The following is a 22398-nucleotide window of genomic DNA, read 5'->3' as shown; positions in this document are numbered from 1 at the left end:
TGGAAACTGGGCAGCAGTATCCCAGTGTGCAGAATTAAAAATCAAGCAATGTCTGTCAGCAAAAAAAATGGACTTGACTATGCAAAAAGAGTCATTTTCTCGCACCACAAGGGGTAGTTCTTCATGCCATTTTGGATATATTTGGAGCTATTGCTTCTGTTGTCTATTCTCCCACAACCATTATACAGCTACACTCACAAATGATACAATAGGTGCATGTATCAGCATAATTAGCATTAGTGCATTGATTCCAAATCGTATTAGAGCACAGTTGATTTCAGTTTGTGTTTCCAGCAACATTTAGTTATCCCCACCCATAAGTTTGGCAGTGCACGGGTTGCATTTTCCTATAGTGTTATAGTCTATTGTTACAGCTGGCATACTTTGTTTTTTTACCTTTATGCCTGATGAACATCCAAGTGTTCTGCTTTCGTTGAAGGTTAAAAGCTTTCAGAGCTCTGGTTAAGTAAGCAGGTTTGTTATTTAAGATGATATGAAATTCTATTTTAGTTTTACTTAGAATTTCCTGTGAAGCATAATTTTCAGAAAGTGTGTTGACTTACAAATAGTTTTAATGTCACTTGTTGGCTGTAGATTGAAGATTCAAAGGTCAAAGATAAAGAGTTCTCCAACATATTTGTATGAAATTGATTTATTATTTGGGGTGATGACTACCTGCCACTGGGAATAATCACAACACTTATCTTGTTAACCCTTAAAGTCAGTAAATGAACCTGAGCTCAACCCCCTATTACCTGTGGCACAGGGCAGACAGGCTTAACTTAGGGCAATGTGTAAAGTATTTATGCAGCATCAAAACAGTAATAAAGTTGAAGTGCAACACAATAAAAATCTTAAACCGAATTATGAAAATGGAGTAAGAATTTAAGTAGGAATAGCACCTAGAAGCACAGAGTGACAATGATAGTCCATGCTCGCCCTAGACCCGGGACCTAGGATCAATTTGAGGCTGACTGCAATGAAGTGTGGGTCGGATACACCAACAAGTTTGTCCTGGTCACAAATTCTATCATCTGACTTTAATCCTTTCAATTCCAAGCGACCAAAGGAGAACACAGCTCAAGCCCCTCCATCAGGACCTAAGGGAAGGCAGTTAACAGGGCCCAGTCCAGGTTAGGTTGCCACTGGTCAGCTGGGCAGTTGCTGGAAAAGGCGTCTTGTAGCTTGTTTTGTCCCTGTATTTTTAACAGGAGGTCCACCTTATAACCCTTGAAGTTCATTTCTTTGTTCTGGGTGTAAGAGGAAGCAGATCCAGTCCCTCAAAGGTGCTGTCTGGTCACAGTAAGCAGGTCAAATTTTCTTCTGTTCTTCCTCAGGTGCAGCAGTGTTCTGAAGTGGAAGCCTGGAGGTGCCACAGTTTATATCTGGCACAAGTTAGTGGGCGTGAATGACTCCTGGGCATGGCCTATCCAATCGGATAAACGTTCTTGTGGCCAATCCTACCCACTTTCAGCATTTTCAAGATGACGGAAGTCTCCAACCATACTAAACTTGGACTTTAGAGGCTGGGTTGTGTACTGTGGTAATCCTAGTGTTTACCTACATCTAACAAAAAATCCAGTTTGAAGCAGCCACTGTACACCCTATAAACCCAGACAGTGTATACACAAGAATTATCTTTGCATCCCGTTTCCTTCCTTTCAAGTGTGCCCCAGTATTATATGTAAACTCTGCAGATCTGTTAAGCAGGATTTGACACTCTTTAGTGGGGAAAAAAAGATGCTCACAACCCACGGCACTGATTGCAGCATCTTTTTGTCTTGCGCTTCTCCTTAAGTGGGGCAGCATGGTCATATCACCCGTCAACATGAACTTTGGTGACGTCTTTGACCAATCGCAGTCTTTTCCGAAACGGAGGCACTGATCGTGGCAATCTCTTTGCTGAAGTTTCCTCCCATCTGAGGCCGCTTGGTTATTTCGGCTTCTTTTACAGGCAGTCTCTTAATTTCCTTGGCCTATCCTTGCTCTCCTTATTTGATGTTGTTCATCTCTGGCATTTTGGCATCTCCATTAGTGTACTCTTCATCATCCAGTTTTGAATCTCTGTGTCTCGGGCTCTCTATATTGTTTTGAGTCCTGATGATGATGCTACCATTCATAATGGGATCGAAATGTTGTTGACTATTAAAACCTGGGCACTAACTCATTTGTTGAATATATGTTTTTCTTGCTGGGTGTACTACTCTTGATTTGTTGATACATGTGTTGATCACTTTTAATCCTCTAAGTGTATCACCTAAAAAGAGAGCACTAAGCATGTTTGTCCACACTTGTACTCGCTGCACCGCTATGTGTTTTTAAATTGTGTATATATTTGTATGATTTATTAAAACTGCCATTTTGCATTATTCATTGTTACTATTATTACTAGGGACCATTGTCTTTCTGACACAACCCTCCCCCTGCATGTTTATGAGGTTTAGAACAGTCATCTCTTTCAATTCACGTCAGCCTATTTATTTGCTGCTTGGAAGCATTTCACACCTATAAAAAAGTTAATCGCTGACTTGAAGAAGTTTGAGAGCAAATGCAAATTAGCCTCCAGGGACAAGGAAAAGGTAACTTTCTAAAATGTACTTTTCCTTAATATTTACTAAAACTCCAACTGGATTTTTAACCACTATTAAATATATTTAACTATTTCTCTGGCTAGCCCCATTCCGGAGATACAGTACTAGTATTTTCATCTACTCTTGGGCTTTCTCTATGGGGTAGCCAGTGAATATGTCTTTTGGATACTAGCACTGTAAGGACATGTTTACATTACATTTCTACATGTCCGACTTTAAATGCCCTGCACCCAGCTTTGTGAGTGACAAGACCTATATAGAGGTGACTTATTAATATTTTAATGGGCAGTTTTGACCCGTCAAAAGGATTTATTTTGACAGTTCAAATTGCAGTGTTTATACTGCTAAAGTCTGGCTACAATAGTAGGCCCAAAGCCATGTTTACACTCCCACTGTAATGGATGGCACAGTATGTGCTGCATTCCACTAGTGGCATTTAACTTCCAAGCCCTGGGTATGTTTTGTACCAGGCACTGGAGACATATGAAAGTTAAGTATACCAATTAGGAGTATGAAAATTCGACCATGTTAAAAGGGGAACACATACATTTTACTTCTGGTTAACAGTGCTAAAGTAAAGCGAGCAAAAATATAGGTTTCAGCAAAAGGCGAAAAAATGGGTATTCATGCAGAAAAGCTAGATTTCCTACCATATTTGATACGTTCTCTAGTTGTATTTGCCAATGGTAATTGTTGAATATCTTGAGTTCTCCTTAATTGTAATATGTCTATTAACACTCATAGAAATGGTTGCACTTCCCATAAATTTACTATTACTTTAGTCTATTGCAGACCTTTTTTAACACAATTTCTTTACGTTTTTCAGCCAGCCATACATTTTGGGTGACCAGTAAAAACAGATAGATATTGAAAAGTGATATCCTGACACGGCTGTAATTCAGTTTTATGATTGTTTGTGTCTCAGTATAATGGATATATCTTGCCTTGCTAGGCCCACTTTTACAATTATACTTTTGCTAGGTCCACTTTTACAATTATAGTTCTCTTTATTGGAGGTATCCAGTCTGGTTATCGTTTGTCTTGAAGTGTTTAATGTATGTGATATACATGTGGCAGCATTGTGGTTTAGGTACATGAGTTCAGCCAAGTAGCCCCCTTAACACTGTTATTCCCCTCAAGAATTTGGTAGTTGTTCAATTTCTTGCTAAGTATTCAGAATAAGTCTGAATGTATTGTGAATATTATTCATTGGTACTTAGGGCTTTACTTGAATCTAACTCCCACAAGTATTGATACAGACCGACTCAAGACTACAGTTTTTGAAACATTAATTTTTTAGACTTGTATTACAGGACCGGCTATTGCTTATAAATCAGGTAGTACATGTGCCAGCTTTTATGTGATTAAAACTAAATCTTCATAAAATTCACTTTGTTAGAGAAAACTCCCATTTGAAATCATTTGGTGTAGTATATTTCTCTCTGAAGAACTTTGCTTGATCCCAGGCACTTAATGTCTGAAGACACATTCTGAAAGACCCCACTCAGCTCCCACTTACTTTCACCATCTTGGAAGTGATACTTCAGTTGTGAACATCAAAGCTGTGAAAGCCATGTGGAAAAGAAGCAAATGGGTAGGAATCGATCTGCCTTTAGCTCTTCCCTCCTGGAGTTTACATTCAATATCAGTGGCAATGCTAATATCTTCCTTATCACTTCAGTTTTGTTTGCCTGGTCTCAATAACTAACTTTTATTTGGGAGCTGAGTGTGGCATCTGAGCGAGATCCTGTGTGGAGTATGATGGCACCTTAATTTGTGATACTAGACCAGTCTTTTTCATTTAGTTAGGCTTGCACTCAGAAAACTAAGGAATGGCAAACTACCAATTTTTAGGTGTCGCTTGACAGCACATCTGTCTCCAGGAATTTTGTGATCCACAGAAAAAGAGCTTTACGAAGAATTAGTGAGGGACGGCCTTTGACTCCTTCCAAATATTGATTCCCTTGAGTACAGATTGTGATTGGGCAAAAGTTGTATGCTTCCACTGAAGAAGAGTGCTTGTTTTGAGCTTTGTGCCTTGTGAGAAAGCTTATTCTCAATACAGCAGGACTGGGTTGGTTAGGATTACAAGCCATTGATATGGAATCAATTCTTGATGTGTTTATTATGAAAATGTGCGGCAAATGGAATAAGCCTGACCTATTTATTGTGAAAAGCATATGTTGAATCCAATGTGCCTTAAAGATGGATTGTTATTACTTTGTGTTAAAGTTTGTAGACAGCCATTTTCTTACATGAAATCTCACAGATTACCAAAGTAAGCAAGGGTTTTTGTGTTTGTTACCCCCACAGCAGCAAACCCCTTGAGTAGAAGAATTGATGTTTGTGAGTCCTTGTCACAGTATTTTAGAAAAGGTTGTATGTTGCTTTGCCAACCTCAATTTTGCACATATGTCTAATTTTATGACTCTATGCAAATTGTTGCATCATGGGAAAATGTATGTAGAATACAGTAGGCCTGAATTGCTCATGGCAACAAGCCAGTGATAAAGGCAATAGGCTTTTTCATTGTTTTGAAATGTTGTTTGGCTATTTGTCCTATTTTTCTATTATGAAAATCTTTGACAAAGCTGGTAGGCCAGAATTATTTATGGTGAAAAGCACATTTTGGAACCAATAGGCCTACAAGGGTGAGGGTGTCACAGAAATATGTTCAATCTGTAGGCAGGATTCGTGTTACGTTGTTTGTCACAGATTACAATAATAGGCAAGGGATCTAATGTGGGTTACCGCTATGAATAAACCCAGCAATAGAAGATTTACAGTGTGAGATCTTTGTTAGGCTCTTGTAGAGATAGTTGTTTATTGTTCTGGTAACTCTAAATTTCGACATATTTCTAATTTCTTTACTTTATACTTGATGATATGCTGTAGGAAAATGTTTGCCCAACATAGAAGGCCTGAGTTGCTTACGGTCATGAGCCAGTGATAAAGGGCATAGACAAGATTTGTTCATTCGAAAAAATATATCACATTCCATTGGTCAGTAGGCTTAACTTACTAACTACAGAAACTGGGTTCTTTCAGATCCAGTTGGCCCTGCACAACTCAACCTAGAAAGGGCAGCAGTCTTGCCAATCTACAGAATGACAAAGAAAACTTTGCCTGATGAGCCGGCAGGAGAGTTTGTTTGGGGTCAAGCGACTGGTGTGAGACTTCATCCCCCAACCTCCTCAGCACCAGAGCAGGCCTACACATGTTACACAGGCACGGTCGTGCTCCTGCAGCACGGGACACTTTGCCTGATGCCATTCTAGTAGGAGACTTTGTTTGGGGCCAAGCAGCTGTGATGGGACTTCCTCCCCCAGCCTCTTCAGCACCGGGGCAGGCCTACATGGACTACATAGGAGCGGTCACACACCGCAGCTCAGGACACTTAGCCTGACGCCGATCCAGCAGGAGACTTTGTTTGGGGCCAAGCAGCTGGGGTGGGACTTCATCCCCCAGCGTCCTCAGCACCAGGACAGGCCTACACATGCCACATAGGTGCGATCACACTCCCGCAGCACGGGACGTGTCCGGGTGAAGACCGGGCCAAGACCAGGCATCAAAATCGCCCCCACCCCCCCAACAACCCTCTCACCGACTACAGCAGACTCCCTGGGAGCAAACATTCCAGCACACAATGGAGCCATAATACTTCCAATACCGGCACCCGATTCACCAAATGGGTGCCAAGGTCAGGGATTCCGGGAGCCTATTATTGAGGGGTTGGGACCAGCGGTCATCTTCCAGAAAGGGGATCCTGGCCTTACTAATACCTCTCCTCAAGTTTCATTTGTACCTGCACAGGAGGCAGCGGAAGAGAGACCTCCCAAGCAGTGGGAAAGAGCATCTAAGCAAGAGCGTGGATATGGTAGCAAAGGTAGCCAGATGCTTTAGCCGACTGTGCCGTCAGCCTTAGCTCAGCCTCCCTCCCTCCAGTACGATTTTTGGTATTGTTTTAATGCAAGCATAAATGAGACACTGGATGCTAAACTGCGACCGATTTGTGAGAGACTCACAAGCATCGAAGTGAGTTTAACGCAACTCCACCAATTCGTATATCTTAATGAAGGCGAAGAAAACCAGGACGAGGGGGCTCAGACAGTAAATTCCACTATGCAATCTGTCAGTCAACTTTTAGCAGGAAAGGATTCACAACCCTCTGGAGCCATGAATACTCAATTGTTGCCCCAACAGCTCTAGAGCTCACTCAAGATAAGCAACAGGGATTTTGGGGAGGATCATAAAAACCTAACTCAGTGCAATAAACCATCAGTAATGTAATGTTCCCCTGAGCATGTATCTCAAAGGCCCAGTTCTTTATCACCAGCTTTAAGTAAGAGATCCTGGAAAGATAGTATTTCTGGTGACCTGAATCACTTTCCTGTGATAGAGCTTCCTTCAGCCTCATGCCCCTATATCATCCTATCAGCAAACATACCTCAGCTGTCCCCAGGTTTCTGGGAAACAGTAGAATCTCTTAAGAATAAGGTATTGTTTTGGCTATAACGCATGGTGAATCTTCCCGGGGACCTTGTAAATGAGATCCTACTTCTAAGGAGAGTGGGTGGCATTGGTCCTCTGAAGACACGGGTGATATAGTGATTGTGAATTTTCACAAGCCCAGGATCACAGGGACATTTTGTTTCAAGCATGCATTGGTATGATAAAGCCTGACCCTTTAAAGTTTTTTCCTTTAGGATATTTTTTATAGACATTTACATTCAGCCTCTCACCAGGCAAGTAGACCAAAGAGGTCAAATCATACCCAGACAAATAGCCTCCTAAATCATGCAATTCCAACTGCAACCTGACTCAGCCAAGAATGACCATGTGAGCCATTAAGCGAACTGGACAAGGATGGTGTCACCTGTGGCTAATTAACTCTCCCCAAAAAATGCCTTATAGATAATCTAGATGCATTTGAATCTAATGGTAGCAGTAAAGGCATGGATCTGTTGTCCTGTAATATTGCGGTGGTTTGGAACAAATTGCAAAATAAGGTTTGGTTGACTCTTAATGGGATCTATGATATAATCTGCTACCAGTAAACCTGGACCTTTGATAACATCGTCATAAGCTGTTTGAAGTCTTATTGTACAAATGCAGTTTTGCAGGTAGAGGGAAGAGGGGACTTGCTATCTTTGTGGCTAGCTCTCTTAGGAATGTGGAGACTAAGCTAATTGATTCAAGCCCATGTTTTTAAATTTTACAATTGTATTCTCCTAGTAAGTTTATCATTTTTTTGATACATTTTTATTTTAATTTCTTTACATCACACCCAATCCATATTATTGAAGCGTTAGGTAGGAAAATTGTAGACTGTGACGATAGAGGGAATGTTCCTAGCTCAATTATCTGGGCAGGCGATTTTAATATTGTTAAATGTCCCCATGATGGGTGACGCATATGTGGATTATTAATGACATAGATGGCGAAATAGGGCATTTCGCTCATACGGTTTATGGTGAAGCCCTCAACCATTTGGTTTCATCATTAAAAATGATGTTTTCATCAGATGCCAAAGGACAGGCTGACCAAACCCCCCACCACACCTTTACAGGCATGGGAAAGGGTTCTATACTTGATTTTGTGATGTTATCAAGAGACTTGGCCAGCACCTTATGGATTTTGAGGTTTTATCCCTCCCTTTTAGCGATCATAATCCGGTTAGCTTAAGATTGCATTCCTTTTATTTAGTAAGACCATCCGGGGGAAAACTTTTCCAGTCTACAGTTGGGTTCCTTCAACCCCAGTGGCTTTTTTGAAAATTTGATCTCAAGAAACCATAAGGAGGCCTATGGCTGCCTTTTGGTGTCTGATGATTCGGCTAATATTTTAGAACCGTTTGAGGGTCTTTGTAAATTCATATCAGGGGGGCTAACCAGAAGTCCCACGGACGTTAGGCCAACCCATTCATGGTTCTCACGCAAATGTACTGTCACCCTGCAAGCACCCAGCAAGGGGGATACAAATAGTAGCCTGTGGAATAGCAAGAACATCAGACTGGCAAAGTTTAAATACACTCAAGCCCTCAAACAAAGAAAACATGAAGTAAGGATGGAAGCATGGGAGAACTTACAGAAGACCGTCCAAATAAAAGATCTCAAGCTATTTTGGGGCATTTCCAATCGCCCTTTCTGTAAATCTAGTACATCTGATGCGATCACATGTCATATTATGGAACAGAACTGGGTCGACCATTTATGTGCGGTTTTCAAGAGTGGAAAAAAGGAAAGGCCAATTGGTGAAGAAACTGGGTATGAATTCAGGGAAGGATGGGATGCAGACTTTGTGGATTTACCCTCTGTTATTAATGCCATCAAAAGTGCAACCACAGGTAAGGGCCCGGTCCTGATGGGGTTCCAGTTGATCTGTTTAAAGCCAATATAGACTTCTGGGCCCCACTGACTACAAATGTGCTGAGAGCAGCGGTGGAAAATGGACCGCCCGCCTCCTGGAAGGAATCAATAATAGTCCCCATTTATAAGAAGGGTGACCAGAACTCACCCGCATGTTATCGCTCAATTTCGTTGATTAATTCAACAGTGAAGATTTTTGGCCAGGTGATTCTGGGGAAATTAGAGTTTTGGAGGGAGGAGACATTGTTTTTATGTTCAATACAATACGTTTTCTGACCGGGCCTGGGGACTCCAGAGCAGGCGATGAATCTTACACTTATCGTGGATAAATATGTGATGGCCAAGGGGGGTGGCTTGCACATGACCTTCATGGACCTCTCCTGTTCCTTTGATATGGTGGACAGAGAGTTATTATGGGCAGTGATGGAGGAGGCGTATACAGATACACCTCATTGGACCTCATAAAGCGACTCCATCAGCAAACTACACCAGAGTTCACTATTCAAAGAATGGTGACTTGTCAGAGTCACCAGATCCTCGGGGTCTGCGCACGTTCCCAACACTTCCACCACAAGACAGCTCCAATACTCTGATTAGAATGTCACAGAGGCTAAGAGAGTCCAAGTGGGGAAAAGGGGATTAGGCAGGGAACAGCTAGGAAGGAGACCTGTAGATAGCAAAAGGTTAAAACGCACAATATCAAGATTATATCATATTAATCATTACTAGGCTATGATTCTAAGCATTGTCATACTGGAAACACGGATAACTTAAGCATGGACTAAATAACTAGGCCTCAAGATGTCTGGTTACCTGTGAAGGAATCAAGAAGGATTAATACAACTTTTCAATTAACTTCTCAATGAAATGTTACACATGGATTAGAAACATCTGAACCTTTTAGAATTACATTTTCAAATTCAAGCATAGTCTTTTGCATGAGGACAAGAAAATAATTTCATAGGAATTGTACTTAAGGGACTTATTATGCACATACAATATAACATCAAGAATACTAGCACTTTAGTTTCTTGGAATACAGGAACTTGAATTGCGCACATTGCGGATTTCCAAAAGAGTTTGTAAATGGCATGAAATGGTTGCGCACAATGAATAACATGAGTTAGACACAAGAACTGAATTGCGCGTCTTGCCGATTCGAAGGCCACCAAGTAAATACCATGCAATGGTAGTGCACAATGAACATCATGAGTTAAGCACAAGAAATGAACCGCGCGTCTTGCCGATTCGAACACCACCATGTGAATGCCACAAAATGGTAGCGAACAATGAATAACATGAGTTCAGCACAAGAAATGAATCGCACGTCTTGCCGATTCGAATGTCACCACATAAATGCCAGGAAATGGTAACACACAATGAATATCATGAATTAAGCCCAAGAAATGAATCGCGCATTTTGCCGATTCGAATGCCACCATGTGAATGCCATGAAATGGTAGCGTACAATGAATAACATGAGTTCAGCACAAGAAATGAATTGCGCGTCTTGCCGATTCGAATGACACCACATAAATACCAGGAAATGGTAACAAACAATGAATATCATTAATTGAGCACAAGAAATGAATTGCCGATTCGAATGCTACCTTGCAAATGCCATGAAATGGTAGCGCACACTGAATATTCATGAATTAAGCACAAGGAATGAATTGTGCGTCTTGCCGATTCGAAGACCACCATGTGAATGCCATAAAAATGGTAGCGCACAATGAATAACATGAATTAAGCACAAGAAATGAATTGCACGTCTTGCCGATTCGAATGCCACCATGTGAATGCCATGAAATGATAGCGCACCATGAACAACATGAATTAAGCACAAGAAATGAATTGTGCGTCTTGCCGATTCGAATGCTACCTTGTAAGTTCCATGAAATGGTAGCGAACAATGAGTAACACGGATTACGCACAAGAAATGAATCGCGCGACTTGCTGATTCGAATGCTACCTTGTAAATGCCATAAAATGGTAGCGCACAATGAATATCAAGAGTTGTAAACGAGCAAAGAATCGCACGTCTTGCCGATTCAAGTGTCATGTAAATGCCATGAAACACCAAACGCACATTCACACGCACAAGAGCAAAACTGTTTTATCATGCAGATTAGGCCCAAGAACTCGAATGCTTTCGAGAACGGGATCGGGGCACCCAGCCCGACCTCCGTCTTACGGCCCTGACCAAGAATCACCAACAAAGTGAAAGGGCAAGGCCTGGAAGATCTAAGTAGGCCTCCGGAACAGGTGCTCAGGAAGTTGCTTCTGCTCTGCACCGGGACCTCTGAATAGTGACCACGTGGAGCTGGGCTGGCGCTGGCTCCCTTATATAGAGTCTTGGCCCAGCCCACAAACCACACCCAGCCATGCTGCAGGGAAAGCTTTTAGAAGGCCCTGGAAAGGGACCACACCCTGAAAGCCTGCAGCAATACATTGCAAATGAACAGTATTTATAAGCACCTTGAAAATAAGTCTGCAGAATTAAACTCTGCAATGCAAAAGGTTAAACAACAGCATATCAGCACAATGCATAAATTACATTATCTTGAAAGTGCTGGGTTTTTGCATTCTAGTCGCCCGTAGAGCGCTCACTGCCCTGATGTTGACATGACTGCATAGTCCCAATTAGAGTAGATAAGGGAGTAAGGCAGGGCTGCATACTTGCCCCCTTCCTATTTTTATATTATATTAATTCTCTTGATATGGCATTAAGCAGGTGCACTAAGAATGTGCCAAAAATTGACAATCAGCCGGTTCTGGTTTTGCTGTACGCAGATGACGCTGTCCTTCTGGCGCATACAGCAAATGTTTTGCAAAAAATTTTTGATGGTTTCAACGATTTTATGGGGGGGTCTCAAGCTCAAGGTAAACCATCAGAAATCATTTGTAGTGTCACGTGGTACCGAAAATATTCGTTTTGTCAAGGGGGCAGACCAATTGCAAAAAAAAAAACATTTATCTATTTTGGCATCCTATTTGATTCAGATGGGAAATGGGATTGGTTAATATCTCAAAGGGCAATAAAAATGAAGGTAGTAGGAGAGTCAATATTTAGGTTTGCAAAGAACTTGGGCCAGAAGCTGGCACGCAAACTGGTTCAGCTGTATAAGAGCAAATGTGTAGCTGCTGGAACTTATGGGGCTGGAGTATTGGGTTTCTCGGCAGGGGGTAAACTTTGGCTTTCTGAACCCAGTTTTTTGTGTAGGCTCATAGCCGTTCCAAGAGCAACTACAAGCTTCATTGTTCACACTGAACTAGGAGTATGATGCATAGATGATTGCATTAAGTTGGATCCCCTATTCTTATGGATGAAGATATTGAGTATCCCACAAGCTAAATTTTCCAGGGAAATATTAAATGATTGTTTGGGATGGGATAGTATGGCATTTATTCATATATAAAAATACATTTTATGGTTTAGGTTGCATGCACCTCTTTGATAAGCTAGAGAACATTGTTGCTAACTCTTAAATAAAATTAATTGATTTCTTTGGATCAGCTTAAGAGGAAGCTATATTTATTACTATTTTAGATAGCCCTACATTTATGAGGTACATGCAAATTAGTATGACATCCAACTAAGAATTATATCTCTTGTGGATAGTTAAATCAGAACATAGATTTTACCTTACCAGGTTAAGGCTTAACACATTCCCCCACTTGGTGGCCTTCCCGGTATGTGCTTCTTGGCATACATTCCTTCCTCCCCATCTGTGTAACTGGCTGACTGCACAATCTACCCTGCACCTTGTGCTATTTTGCACATTGAATGAGTCTCCTAAGCTGAGATTCGTGCACCCTGTTCTTCTGAATAAACATTACTCATCCCATAAGGAGGGGCAAAAGTATCTGCAGAGTCTATCCTCTTTTAATATCTGTACTGTGGTGCTTAGTCATATTAGAGATGTTTTTGCTATATGAAGAAAGTATGCTCTTTAAATGTCTGGGAATGGTGTTATTTAAAGGAAATTCTCCCGTTAGGAGAGATCAATGATATATCGATGATCTTATATCTCATGAGGATTTTTAGATGGTTTGATTATGTTTTTAAATTGTATTATTGACATGTATTTTAACTTTGCTGCGTATCATTTCATTCTTTTATGGCTGAGAATATTAGCTGAATAAAGATTAATTTGATTTGATTGGACAAAAAATGTTAGAAAGCATCATCAGAAATAAACACAAAGAACATATATATCAGTTGATGAGAAACAGGTTTATATGTTTTTTGTTTACAAAACTAACATCACAAAACAATACATAAAATGTATTTGTTTTATAAATCAGGTAAACAGACTTCATCAGGTTTACAAACATTCTTGGTCATTGAATCACAATTTTGAATACATCTTGTTGCCAATATCAAATTGTGGAAAGCATTTAGATCCCCCAGCCGAAAACATTCAAATCTCACAGTCAATGCATATTTTGTGTATCTTCATTTAGCTTATGCTGATGAATCCATCTCATCAAATATGTCAAAATTGACTCACACAACTTGACAAACTCCACATGTATTGAGTAACGAAATACCAGGTTGAATTACAACCAAATCCTTCAAACAAATTCCTCTTGATCTTTAAGCTTCAGATACATCATCATTTTCAAACTGGGTGATTGTAAGCTAGGAGAAATTCCATACACCTTCACAAACTTTCTTCCATGGTAAGTAGTATCTCAGCCATCATACCTGACATCGCCCATCTGAATTAAAAGAGCAGAGCAGGTATTTTGTTACATGGAATCTCACATATTACTATTGTAAGCAAGGATTTTGGTGTTGGGAATTTCATTTCACAAACCCTGGGATTAGAGGATTTACTTTCTGTTAGTCCTCGATAGACTACTTTAAGAGGGGTCATTAGCTGTAGTTGTCTGTCAGACCCTTTTAAAAATAGATAAATAAAAGTAAAAAATAATAATACAACATAACAATATTCTACATACCTATAATTATAGAGAAGGTCTTTGAGTTAGCCCTTTTCTGTGTGTTGTAGTGTTGTTCACATTCTGCTTCTCCCCGTGATCACGCACTGCATCTGGCAATCTGTTAGCCCATTTCTTTTTAGTGGTTCTATTGCTCCGTGATTAAAGGCATTTGCATGATCACATCTGCCTGAAAATGAGTGTGCTTCATTGCCTGAGCTGGTGGCCAACCCTTTAGGTTTCCATTTTTCATTTATTAGTTTTCTTTCTTTCTTCTGTCTTTTTTGAGCCTCCAGAAGATACACTGCACATTTAAGCATTTGAAGATGGCTCCCAAGTGTGATATTTACTGAGCGTCCATTTTAGAATTCTTTTGTGTGCGATGTATAATTGTTTTTTGCTCCAAGAGAGCCAGTATGTTTGCATGGCAGCATATTTGTTTTTTATAATTGTATTCTTTTAATTTATCTTCCATGTATTTGTTGAGTTTACATGACTGTTTTATTGTGGATGGGTAAGTGGGAGGATGCGAGAATGACTCAGTGGGTGGATAAACGGATGTATGAGTGCAAGGAAGAGTGACAGAGCACATGTATGTTGACTTAATGAGTGACTAAACTCATCAATAATTGAAGAGTCACCAGTTATAAGCCAGGCTTATTGGTATTGTCAGTGAGTGTTTGTTTTATGGGTATGGATTTAGTAACATAATTACCAGTGATATACACTTCTTTATATTAAGAGCAACTAATTATGCACATGTTTCATTTACAGATCGGTTGGAGGGTGACCGGTCCGAAGGATCTGGACAAGACGTTGAAAATGAAGATGAGGAGTAGCAAGCTTCTATCTGCAAAAGCACTTAGACATGACAGAATTTGTAAAACACATCTATTATATTTTTCCTTACAAAACCTTAGTGCAATTTTAAGATTTTGCTTTTGGATAACTTTATGTATGATTTTGAGTTCTGTGTGCATGACTGGAAGTGTGTGCAAGAGAATAAGCAGACTGTTTTTACACTTTTTGCTAAGTGCGGGGCGTGAAGAAAATACAAAGTGCAATATTTTTCTGAATCTGAAAAGTTTGAGTTTGGATCAAGTATTTAAAAATATATTAATGAATTGAAAATATTGGTTTAACTCAATTTGTAATTTTGCTGCATGCGTGGTTTTGATTTATTATAATAAAATATTTGATCTTTATTTTTGGTGTGCTTTTTCTTTGAAGGGTCTGCAAGGCAGATTGTTTCACAATTCTCTTTCTAGGCTGGTGTGCAAAGGTGATTTATCTACATGCAAAAAGCAAGGTTCTGAATCAAAATTGAAATGTGGCTACAATATTTAAGAGCAAATAAGTCCAAGGATTGTTAGTCTGTGATCATCTCAGAAATGAAGCATTTCCTCAGTTTTAGTTTTATTTGCTCGTATAAACACAAGATCAGGTCTTTAGGTATGTTAGCCCCTTGTGATTTAATTAGGAATATTAGGCATGTAAGTGAATTACTATGAAAATGTTTACATAGAAGACGCTCTAAGACCTGATCTAGCGTTTGGCAGACTGATAGTGTGACAGATATCCCATCCCCCTCATTACAAGAGCCATAGGATATAATCCATTTACAATGAAGCAGATATTAGTCACGTTGTGACTGAGTAAGCAATCCACCAAGCTCCAAATCAGGTCCTAAATATCAGTATTTATACAGTTCAATCACTGGTAAATGATGATATGCTCTTGCATATCAAATCGTGGGATGGGGTGAACTTCTAGATCCGACTGCAGAAGTGCATGCTTCCAAATGGGATTCAGTGTGAATGTGCCAACAGTGTCACCCTGCTGAAGCCAGCCAGAAACAAGAAAACCTCGAGACAAGCCAGCTGGTACACACCAGAGCTCAGAACCACCAAGCATAGCTGCTACCAACTTGGAGACAATGGCGTTCCACCAGGAACCCGTCTGACAGAGCTGCCCAAAATGTAGCCCTTAGCGACTGCCACCGGAAAATCAAGGAAGCAAAGCGAGCACCCATCACAGCCTGAATCGACACTGCAGCCAACTGCATGAAAGAATTGTTGAAATTGTCAATGAATACTCCAACCCTGCAGCCACAGAGAACACAATCCACCCTTCCCAAGAACTCTGCAACACCCTCTCGGACTACTTTCACAGCAGGATTGCCACCAAATACAACTTCGACCCACAATCCTCAACCTCAGCAGCCTCGACAAACCAGTGCACACCAGCCAAACAATCACCACCTGGACGCCAGTCACCACATAATCCACCTTGGCCATCATGTCATCCATCCACTCCGTAGCACCCACCGACCCATGCCCCCACCACTTCTTCAACCTCTGAACCAATCACATCAGCTTGGAACTCACCAGCATCCTCAACCCCTCCATCACCACTGCAGTCTTCCCGGACAAATGGAAACATGCGAAGATCAGACCCATCCTAAAGAAACTATCTGCCGACCCAAAAATTATCGAACGATCTTGCTTCTCCCTTACCACACCAAAGCACTTGAGAAGGCCATCAATCAGCAGCTCACCGAATACTTGTAGCAAAACAACCTGCTTGAGGTCTCCCAATCAGGATTCTAAGCCAACCACAGCACTGAGAACGCACTCATCACAGCCACAGAAGTCATCAGAACACTCCTCGATTGCGGGGAGACCGCAGCCCTGAATCCTTCTTGACCTCTCAGCAGCATTCAACATCGTATCCAACCACACCCTCATCAAAAGACTCCCCAACATTGGCATACAAGTGAATGTCCTCCAATGGATCGCCTCCTTTCTGACAGGACGTCAGGATGTACCCAGAGCCTCTGACTGGCTCCCTTCGCCTCCAATCCCAGAACATCAAATGAAGCGTAGCACAAGGATCATCCCTCAGCCCCACACTGTTAAACACCTACATGACATTCCCCCCACGGACGTCGTCAGATTCTTCAGTCGCGACATCATATACTAAGCTGACGAAAAACAGTTCATCCTTTCGCTCACCAAAGATGTTCCCTCCACCACCAGGACTATCTTCCGCAACGCCGTGACCAACGTAGCCCCCTGGATGAAAGCAAACTGTCTGTATGAAAGTACCCACTTTTTGGCATGTTACCCCCAATTTCTGCCTGACGTCAGTGTGTTTGACTGTGTTATTGGGATCCTGCTAACCAGGACCCCAGTGCTTATGCTCTCTCTCCTCTCAAAGTTGTCACTGCATACTGGCAACCCAGTATTTCATCCCAAATTGGCATACTGGTCACCCCTTATGAGTCCCTAGGTACTTAGGTACCCAGGATATTGGGGTTCCAGGGGATCCCTATGGGCTGCAGAATTACTTTTGCCACCCATAGGGAGCCCATTCAAAGGCTTCTGTTGGACTGCCATTGTGCATGCATCCTTTCACAGCCATTTTCACTGCACCAAGTCACTTAAAGTCATAAATACCCAGGGCATTGGGGTTCCAGGGGATCCACTCTACACCAGTTCAGGGGCCCGCACTCCCTGCTCTGGAACGAAACTGGACAAAGAAAATGGGAGTGACCACTCCCCTGCCCATCACCACCCCAGGTGTGGTGCCCAGAGCTCCTCCAGAGTGTCCCTGGGTTTTGCCATCTTGCATTCCAAGGTGGTGGGCCCTCTGGGAGCATCTGAGTGGCCAGTGCCAGCAGGTGAGGTCAGAGCCCTCCTCTGATACCTGGTTAGGTGACCAATCCCCGTTTCAGGGCTATTTAGGGTCTCTCCTCTGGTTGTTTCTTCAGATTCGGATTGCAAAACTCAAGTAGGAATCCTCTGCATCCTTTACTTTATCTTCTCCTGACGAAACTGCATCTGGACCCTCCAGGAACTATACAAACTGCAACAAAGAAGCAAAGACGACTTCTGCAACATTGTATCTTCAACTCCTACCAGCAACTGTTTCCAGGTCGTGCATCTTCCGAGCACTGCGTGTCTTCAGCATGCACCAGAAGAAGCAAAGGAATCTCCCTTGAGTCACTTCCCTGCTTCAGCAGGCACCTCTCTGCAGTGACGACCAGTGGTGTGGTTCCCCTCTCCAGCCGACAAGCATGGATCCAGGTGGTGGGCTAAAGTGACCCCGACAGTCCCAAGGTCCAACTGTCCATCTTTGGTGGAGGTAGGAGCTTTCCTCCCCAGGCAAGACAGTACCCCGTGCACTGCATGACTTGCAGTTGCCAAGGCTTGTGTCCGATCTTCCACTAAGTTCTGCATGCACAGCACAGCTTAGGCCCCCATCACTTCATCCTGCGGCGCACAGCTTTCTGAGTGGTTCTCCGGCTGCGTGGGACTCCCTTTGTGTCATGCTGCATGGGCCTCCATTTGCACCTTCTTTGTCCCCCTGATGTGGGACTCCTGTGCGCGCTGCCTGGTCTTCTGAGGGCTCTCTGAGTTGCTGAGAGCCCCCTGTGTCTCTCTTTCCTGGGTAGAGTCCACCAGGTCCCTCCTGGTACCATGCAGCACCATTTTCCACTAACCGCATGCTTTGCATGTGCCAAGGCTTGTTGGCGTAATCCAGCGACGCAAACCAGACTGCAATCTTCCATCCGGCGTGGGACATCATCTGCACCAACCAGGAATCCGCATCCGTCTTCTTGGGTGCAGCACTGACTGTTCTTCTTCACCTGTGGTTCTTCTTTTGCACCTTCATCCGGGTTAGCAGGGGGCCCTGTTCTCCCTGGACTCTTCAATGCTTCTTGGACTTGGTCCCCTTCTTCCACATGTCTTCAGGTCCAGCAATCCTTCGTTGGATACTCGCAGTCTCTTGTGGTTCTTGCATTATCTTCTATCACAACTTTGTGTGTGTTCTAAGAAACATACTGTGATTTACTCCTGTTTTCCTGGTCTCTCAGGTGGGTTCTATTACTTACCTTGGTGTTTTCTTACACTCCAGCACCCCTCTGCTCCCTACACTTGCCTAGGTGGGCAACCGACTTTCGCATTCCACTATTATAGTATATGGTTTGTGTCCCCCCTAGGCCCATTGCAACCTATTGTGATTGTCACTATTTGCACTTAACTCCTAAGGGAGTTAAGGGCCACATGTAGTAAACACCAAGATTGCGACTCGGAAATTGCGAGTCTGTCTGACTCGCAATTTCCGAGTCGCAATCTTGGATGCAGAACGGTGTCTCAGACACCATCTGCGACTCGCTATGGGGTCGCAAAGACCCACCTCATCAATATTAATGAGGTGGGTCGCATTTTGTGACCCCATAGCGAGTCCCTGCAATCACAGGGATGGTGGCCTGCTGAAGTCAGCAGACCTCCATGTCTGTGACTGCTTTTTAAATCAAGCAGTTTTTTTCCTTCATTTTGCAGCCCGTTTTCCTTTAAAGGAAAACGAGTTGCAAATTGAAAAAAATACCGAAACCATTTGGTTTTGTTTTTTCAGCCTGCTCTGAAAAAACCTTAATGCCCACATCCACAAATGGGGACCCCTTCCCTTTTGCGAATGAGTTACCACCAGTGTGACACTGGTGGTAACTGAGAGTTGCTTTGCGACCGCATTCGTGGTCACAAAGCAATTCTGAATTGCGGTGCGAGTCGCAAATAGGAAGGGAACACCCCTTCCTATTTGCGAGTCGCATTCACAAATTGAGAGTCGGTACCGTCTCGCAATTTGTGAATGAGCATCGCGTTAGGCTGTTTGCATGGCGCAAACTGCGATTTTCGCAGTTTGCACCATGCAAACGGCTACCTACATCTGGCCCATAGTCTCTAATATATATATTTGGCATTGTGTCACTAATAATAAAGTACCTTTATTTTTGCAACACTGAGTATTTTCTTTCATGTGTGTGAGTACTGTGTGACTACAGTGGTATTGCAAGAGCTTTCCATGTCTCCTAGTTCAGCATTGGCTGCTCAGCTACAGCTACCCCTAGACAGCCTGGCTTCTAGACACTGACTACATTTCACTAATAAGGGATAACTGGTCCTGGTATAAGGTGTAAGTTCCTTTGTTAACCACTACAAACCAGGCCAGCCTCTTACAGTGTCTCAAACTCACCTCCAACAAAACAGAAGTTCTAATCTTTGGGAGAATCACATCCATGTGGGACCACAGGTGGTGGCCAGCCAAACTCGAACACACCCCCACACCTACAGACCACGCATGCAACCTCAGCGTCCACCTCAACAGCCAACGACCATGAATGGGCAAATCTACGGAATCAACTCCTCCTGCTTCCACACCCTCTATTTGCTCTGCAGGATCTTCAAATGGATCCCAGTCAACACTAGGAAACCCGTCACCCAGGCCCTCGTCACCAGCTGCCTTGATTATGGCAACGCACTCTACTCCAACATCTCTCCCTAACTCCTCAAACATTTCTAGTCCATAGAAAAATGTGGCAGCTCGACTCTTCCCGAACTTCCCCAAACTTGTCCACATCATCCCCCACCTCAGAGACCACTACTGGCTCTCCATCCATAAGTACTGCCAGTTCAAGATCCTGACGCACCCCTACAGGGCTTTACATGATCAAGGCCGGCCTACATCACCAACTGACTGAACTTCCACCAACCTGCCAGACACCTGCGCTCCTCCTCACTAGCCCTTGCACACCCAGAATCTGTTGCAGCTGCAGCAATGGCCATTCCTTCTACATCACCGCCAAGGCCTGGAACGACCTGCCCCTCCACCTCCGAACAGCACCCTCACTTGCAGGAAGAAACTCAAGAGCTGGCATTTCAACAGAGACCTTACACCCCAGTGCCCAGATACCCCCAGGGGCTGATTGTGCTGCGCTCTACGAATGACTGCAAGATTGAGTGAGAGAGCACTTAGGTGAGTATAATTGGATACCTCCAATCAAAAACTTGCCTCTGGTAGCCACCTTCCTGGCTCAGAACTTACGTAGTAAAACTAAGAAAAAATGTTGCATAAAGAATATGAAGAATGCCTGGAGGTAGAATAGGCAATCAAGCTAGGAAAGTCCCGATCTGGATCTTCACAGTGCACTTGCTGAAAGATAGAAGGTATATAGATTTCCTTGGGACTTGTTTGGTAAACATGGTGTGTGCCAAGATTAATGCAGTCTGTCCACCTAGTGTCTTACCAAGTCATCTGCGCTGTTATGTTTGTGCAGTTTTATGGTAATAAAACATACCAATGAGATCACCATGTTTTCCCCAAGTCACACAGAATCCTGAGTCTTGTGAGTACTACGTCATTATTATGCCTTTCTCAGAAGACATAGAGCTTCAGTGAGGTTTAATTGTGCTGCACTTCATATGCACTGTATGTCTCAGCAGCTGACTTTACCACAGATGATGTTAACAATAGACTTGCTTGGGGATCCTGATGGTAGCTTCCTTAAAAGGTCACCCCTATGACATGTTCTCCATTGTGGCACTCATAACCATCCTTTGCTGTGGTTACTTGAATGTTATATTTTATACATTGGTTCAAACTGTAATCAGGAAAAGCATCACTAGCAAGATTCCATAAAGTCAGGTTTACTCAGAATTCTGCTGCATACTCATCTGGATGGGTCAGTAAGTTGCACTCTTCCCTCTGAGATATGCAGAGGTGTACAGGGTATCAGTCAGAATAATTGTAGGCAGACTCGGTCTTCCATCATTCAGAGATCTGTAAATTGACTACTGTCAATTGGGTTATACATACATGTGTTATTTAGAGTGTGTAGAAATGGCAGATGTGAGATATGAAGTGCTATGAGCACCTTATTATTAATAGTAAATATTACTGAGTGTATGAAAGTTGCAACCTTCAGTTTGTTTGCGATTGGGAGTAGCAGAAGCAGCACCTGCTTTTCACCCTCAGTTGAACTTTCACAGCTCCAGTACGTTGAAAACTCAATGGTGGTTACTACATGACAGCGATGAGCGATTAGTTTACCCACATGATTTACAGTTGGCAACAACGTTGGAGTAGGAAGTGGCTCTGCATATAATACATCAAAATGAGATATAGTGTGCACAGAGTCCAGGGGCTCCCCAGAGGCTTAACAGAGGCTAAACTAGATAACACTAGTGCTCTCTTTTGTGGTAGTGTGGTTGAGCAGTTAGGCTTATCAGAGGGTAGTGCAACGCATTTGTTGTACACACACATGCAATAAAGTGAAGCACACACTCAATTACTAACTACAGGCCACTGGCTTTTATATAGCAAAAATATGTTTTGTTACTTTATTTCTAGAACCACAAAATTCAAGTTGCAGGTAAGTACATTTGTGTTAGAAATGGGGTTTCTGGTTGGCTAGGGTATGCACCTAAGCCAGGCAGAACACCCACACACACTAGTCCGGACAAGGGAGTTACATGTCCAAGATAACCCCTGCTCACCCCCTTGGTAGCTTGGCACGAGCGTCAGGCCTAACCCGGAGGCAATGTGTAAATCGTTTCCACAACACACGTGACGCAATCTGTACACCACAAATTAAACACAGCACCGAGTTATGTAAAAATAAACTATATTGCACAAAACTTAATTAGACC

The 22398-nt window shown here is 42.6% G+C and overlaps 1 protein-coding gene across 6 annotated transcripts in view; it reads left to right on the top strand.

The window, feature by feature from the left end:
* The window catches only part of DCAF6 (DDB1 and CUL4 associated factor 6), a 622202-nt gene extending 607091 nt beyond the window's left edge, over positions 1-15111 (top strand). For 3 of the 6 annotated variants that reach the window (XM_069204156.1, XM_069204153.1, XM_069204157.1), the window contains one exon: positions 14681-15111. In XM_069204156.1, the coding sequence (XP_069060257.1) occupies positions 14681-14745 (65 nt within the window). In that variant the 3' untranslated portion in view covers positions 14746-15111. The remainder of the gene's footprint in view (positions 1-14680) is intronic. The other 3 variants (XM_069204155.1, XM_069204152.1, XM_069204158.1) reach the window with 1 other exon arrangement.
* Positions 15112-22398: the final 7287 nt, after the last annotated feature.

Source organism: Pleurodeles waltl, chromosome 8 (genome assembly GCF_031143425.1).
Source record: "Pleurodeles waltl isolate 20211129_DDA chromosome 8, aPleWal1.hap1.20221129, whole genome shotgun sequence".
NCBI classification, from domain to species: domain Eukaryota; kingdom Metazoa; phylum Chordata; class Amphibia; order Caudata; family Salamandridae; genus Pleurodeles; species Pleurodeles waltl.
This window is presented reverse-complemented; position numbering and strand designations above follow the sequence as displayed.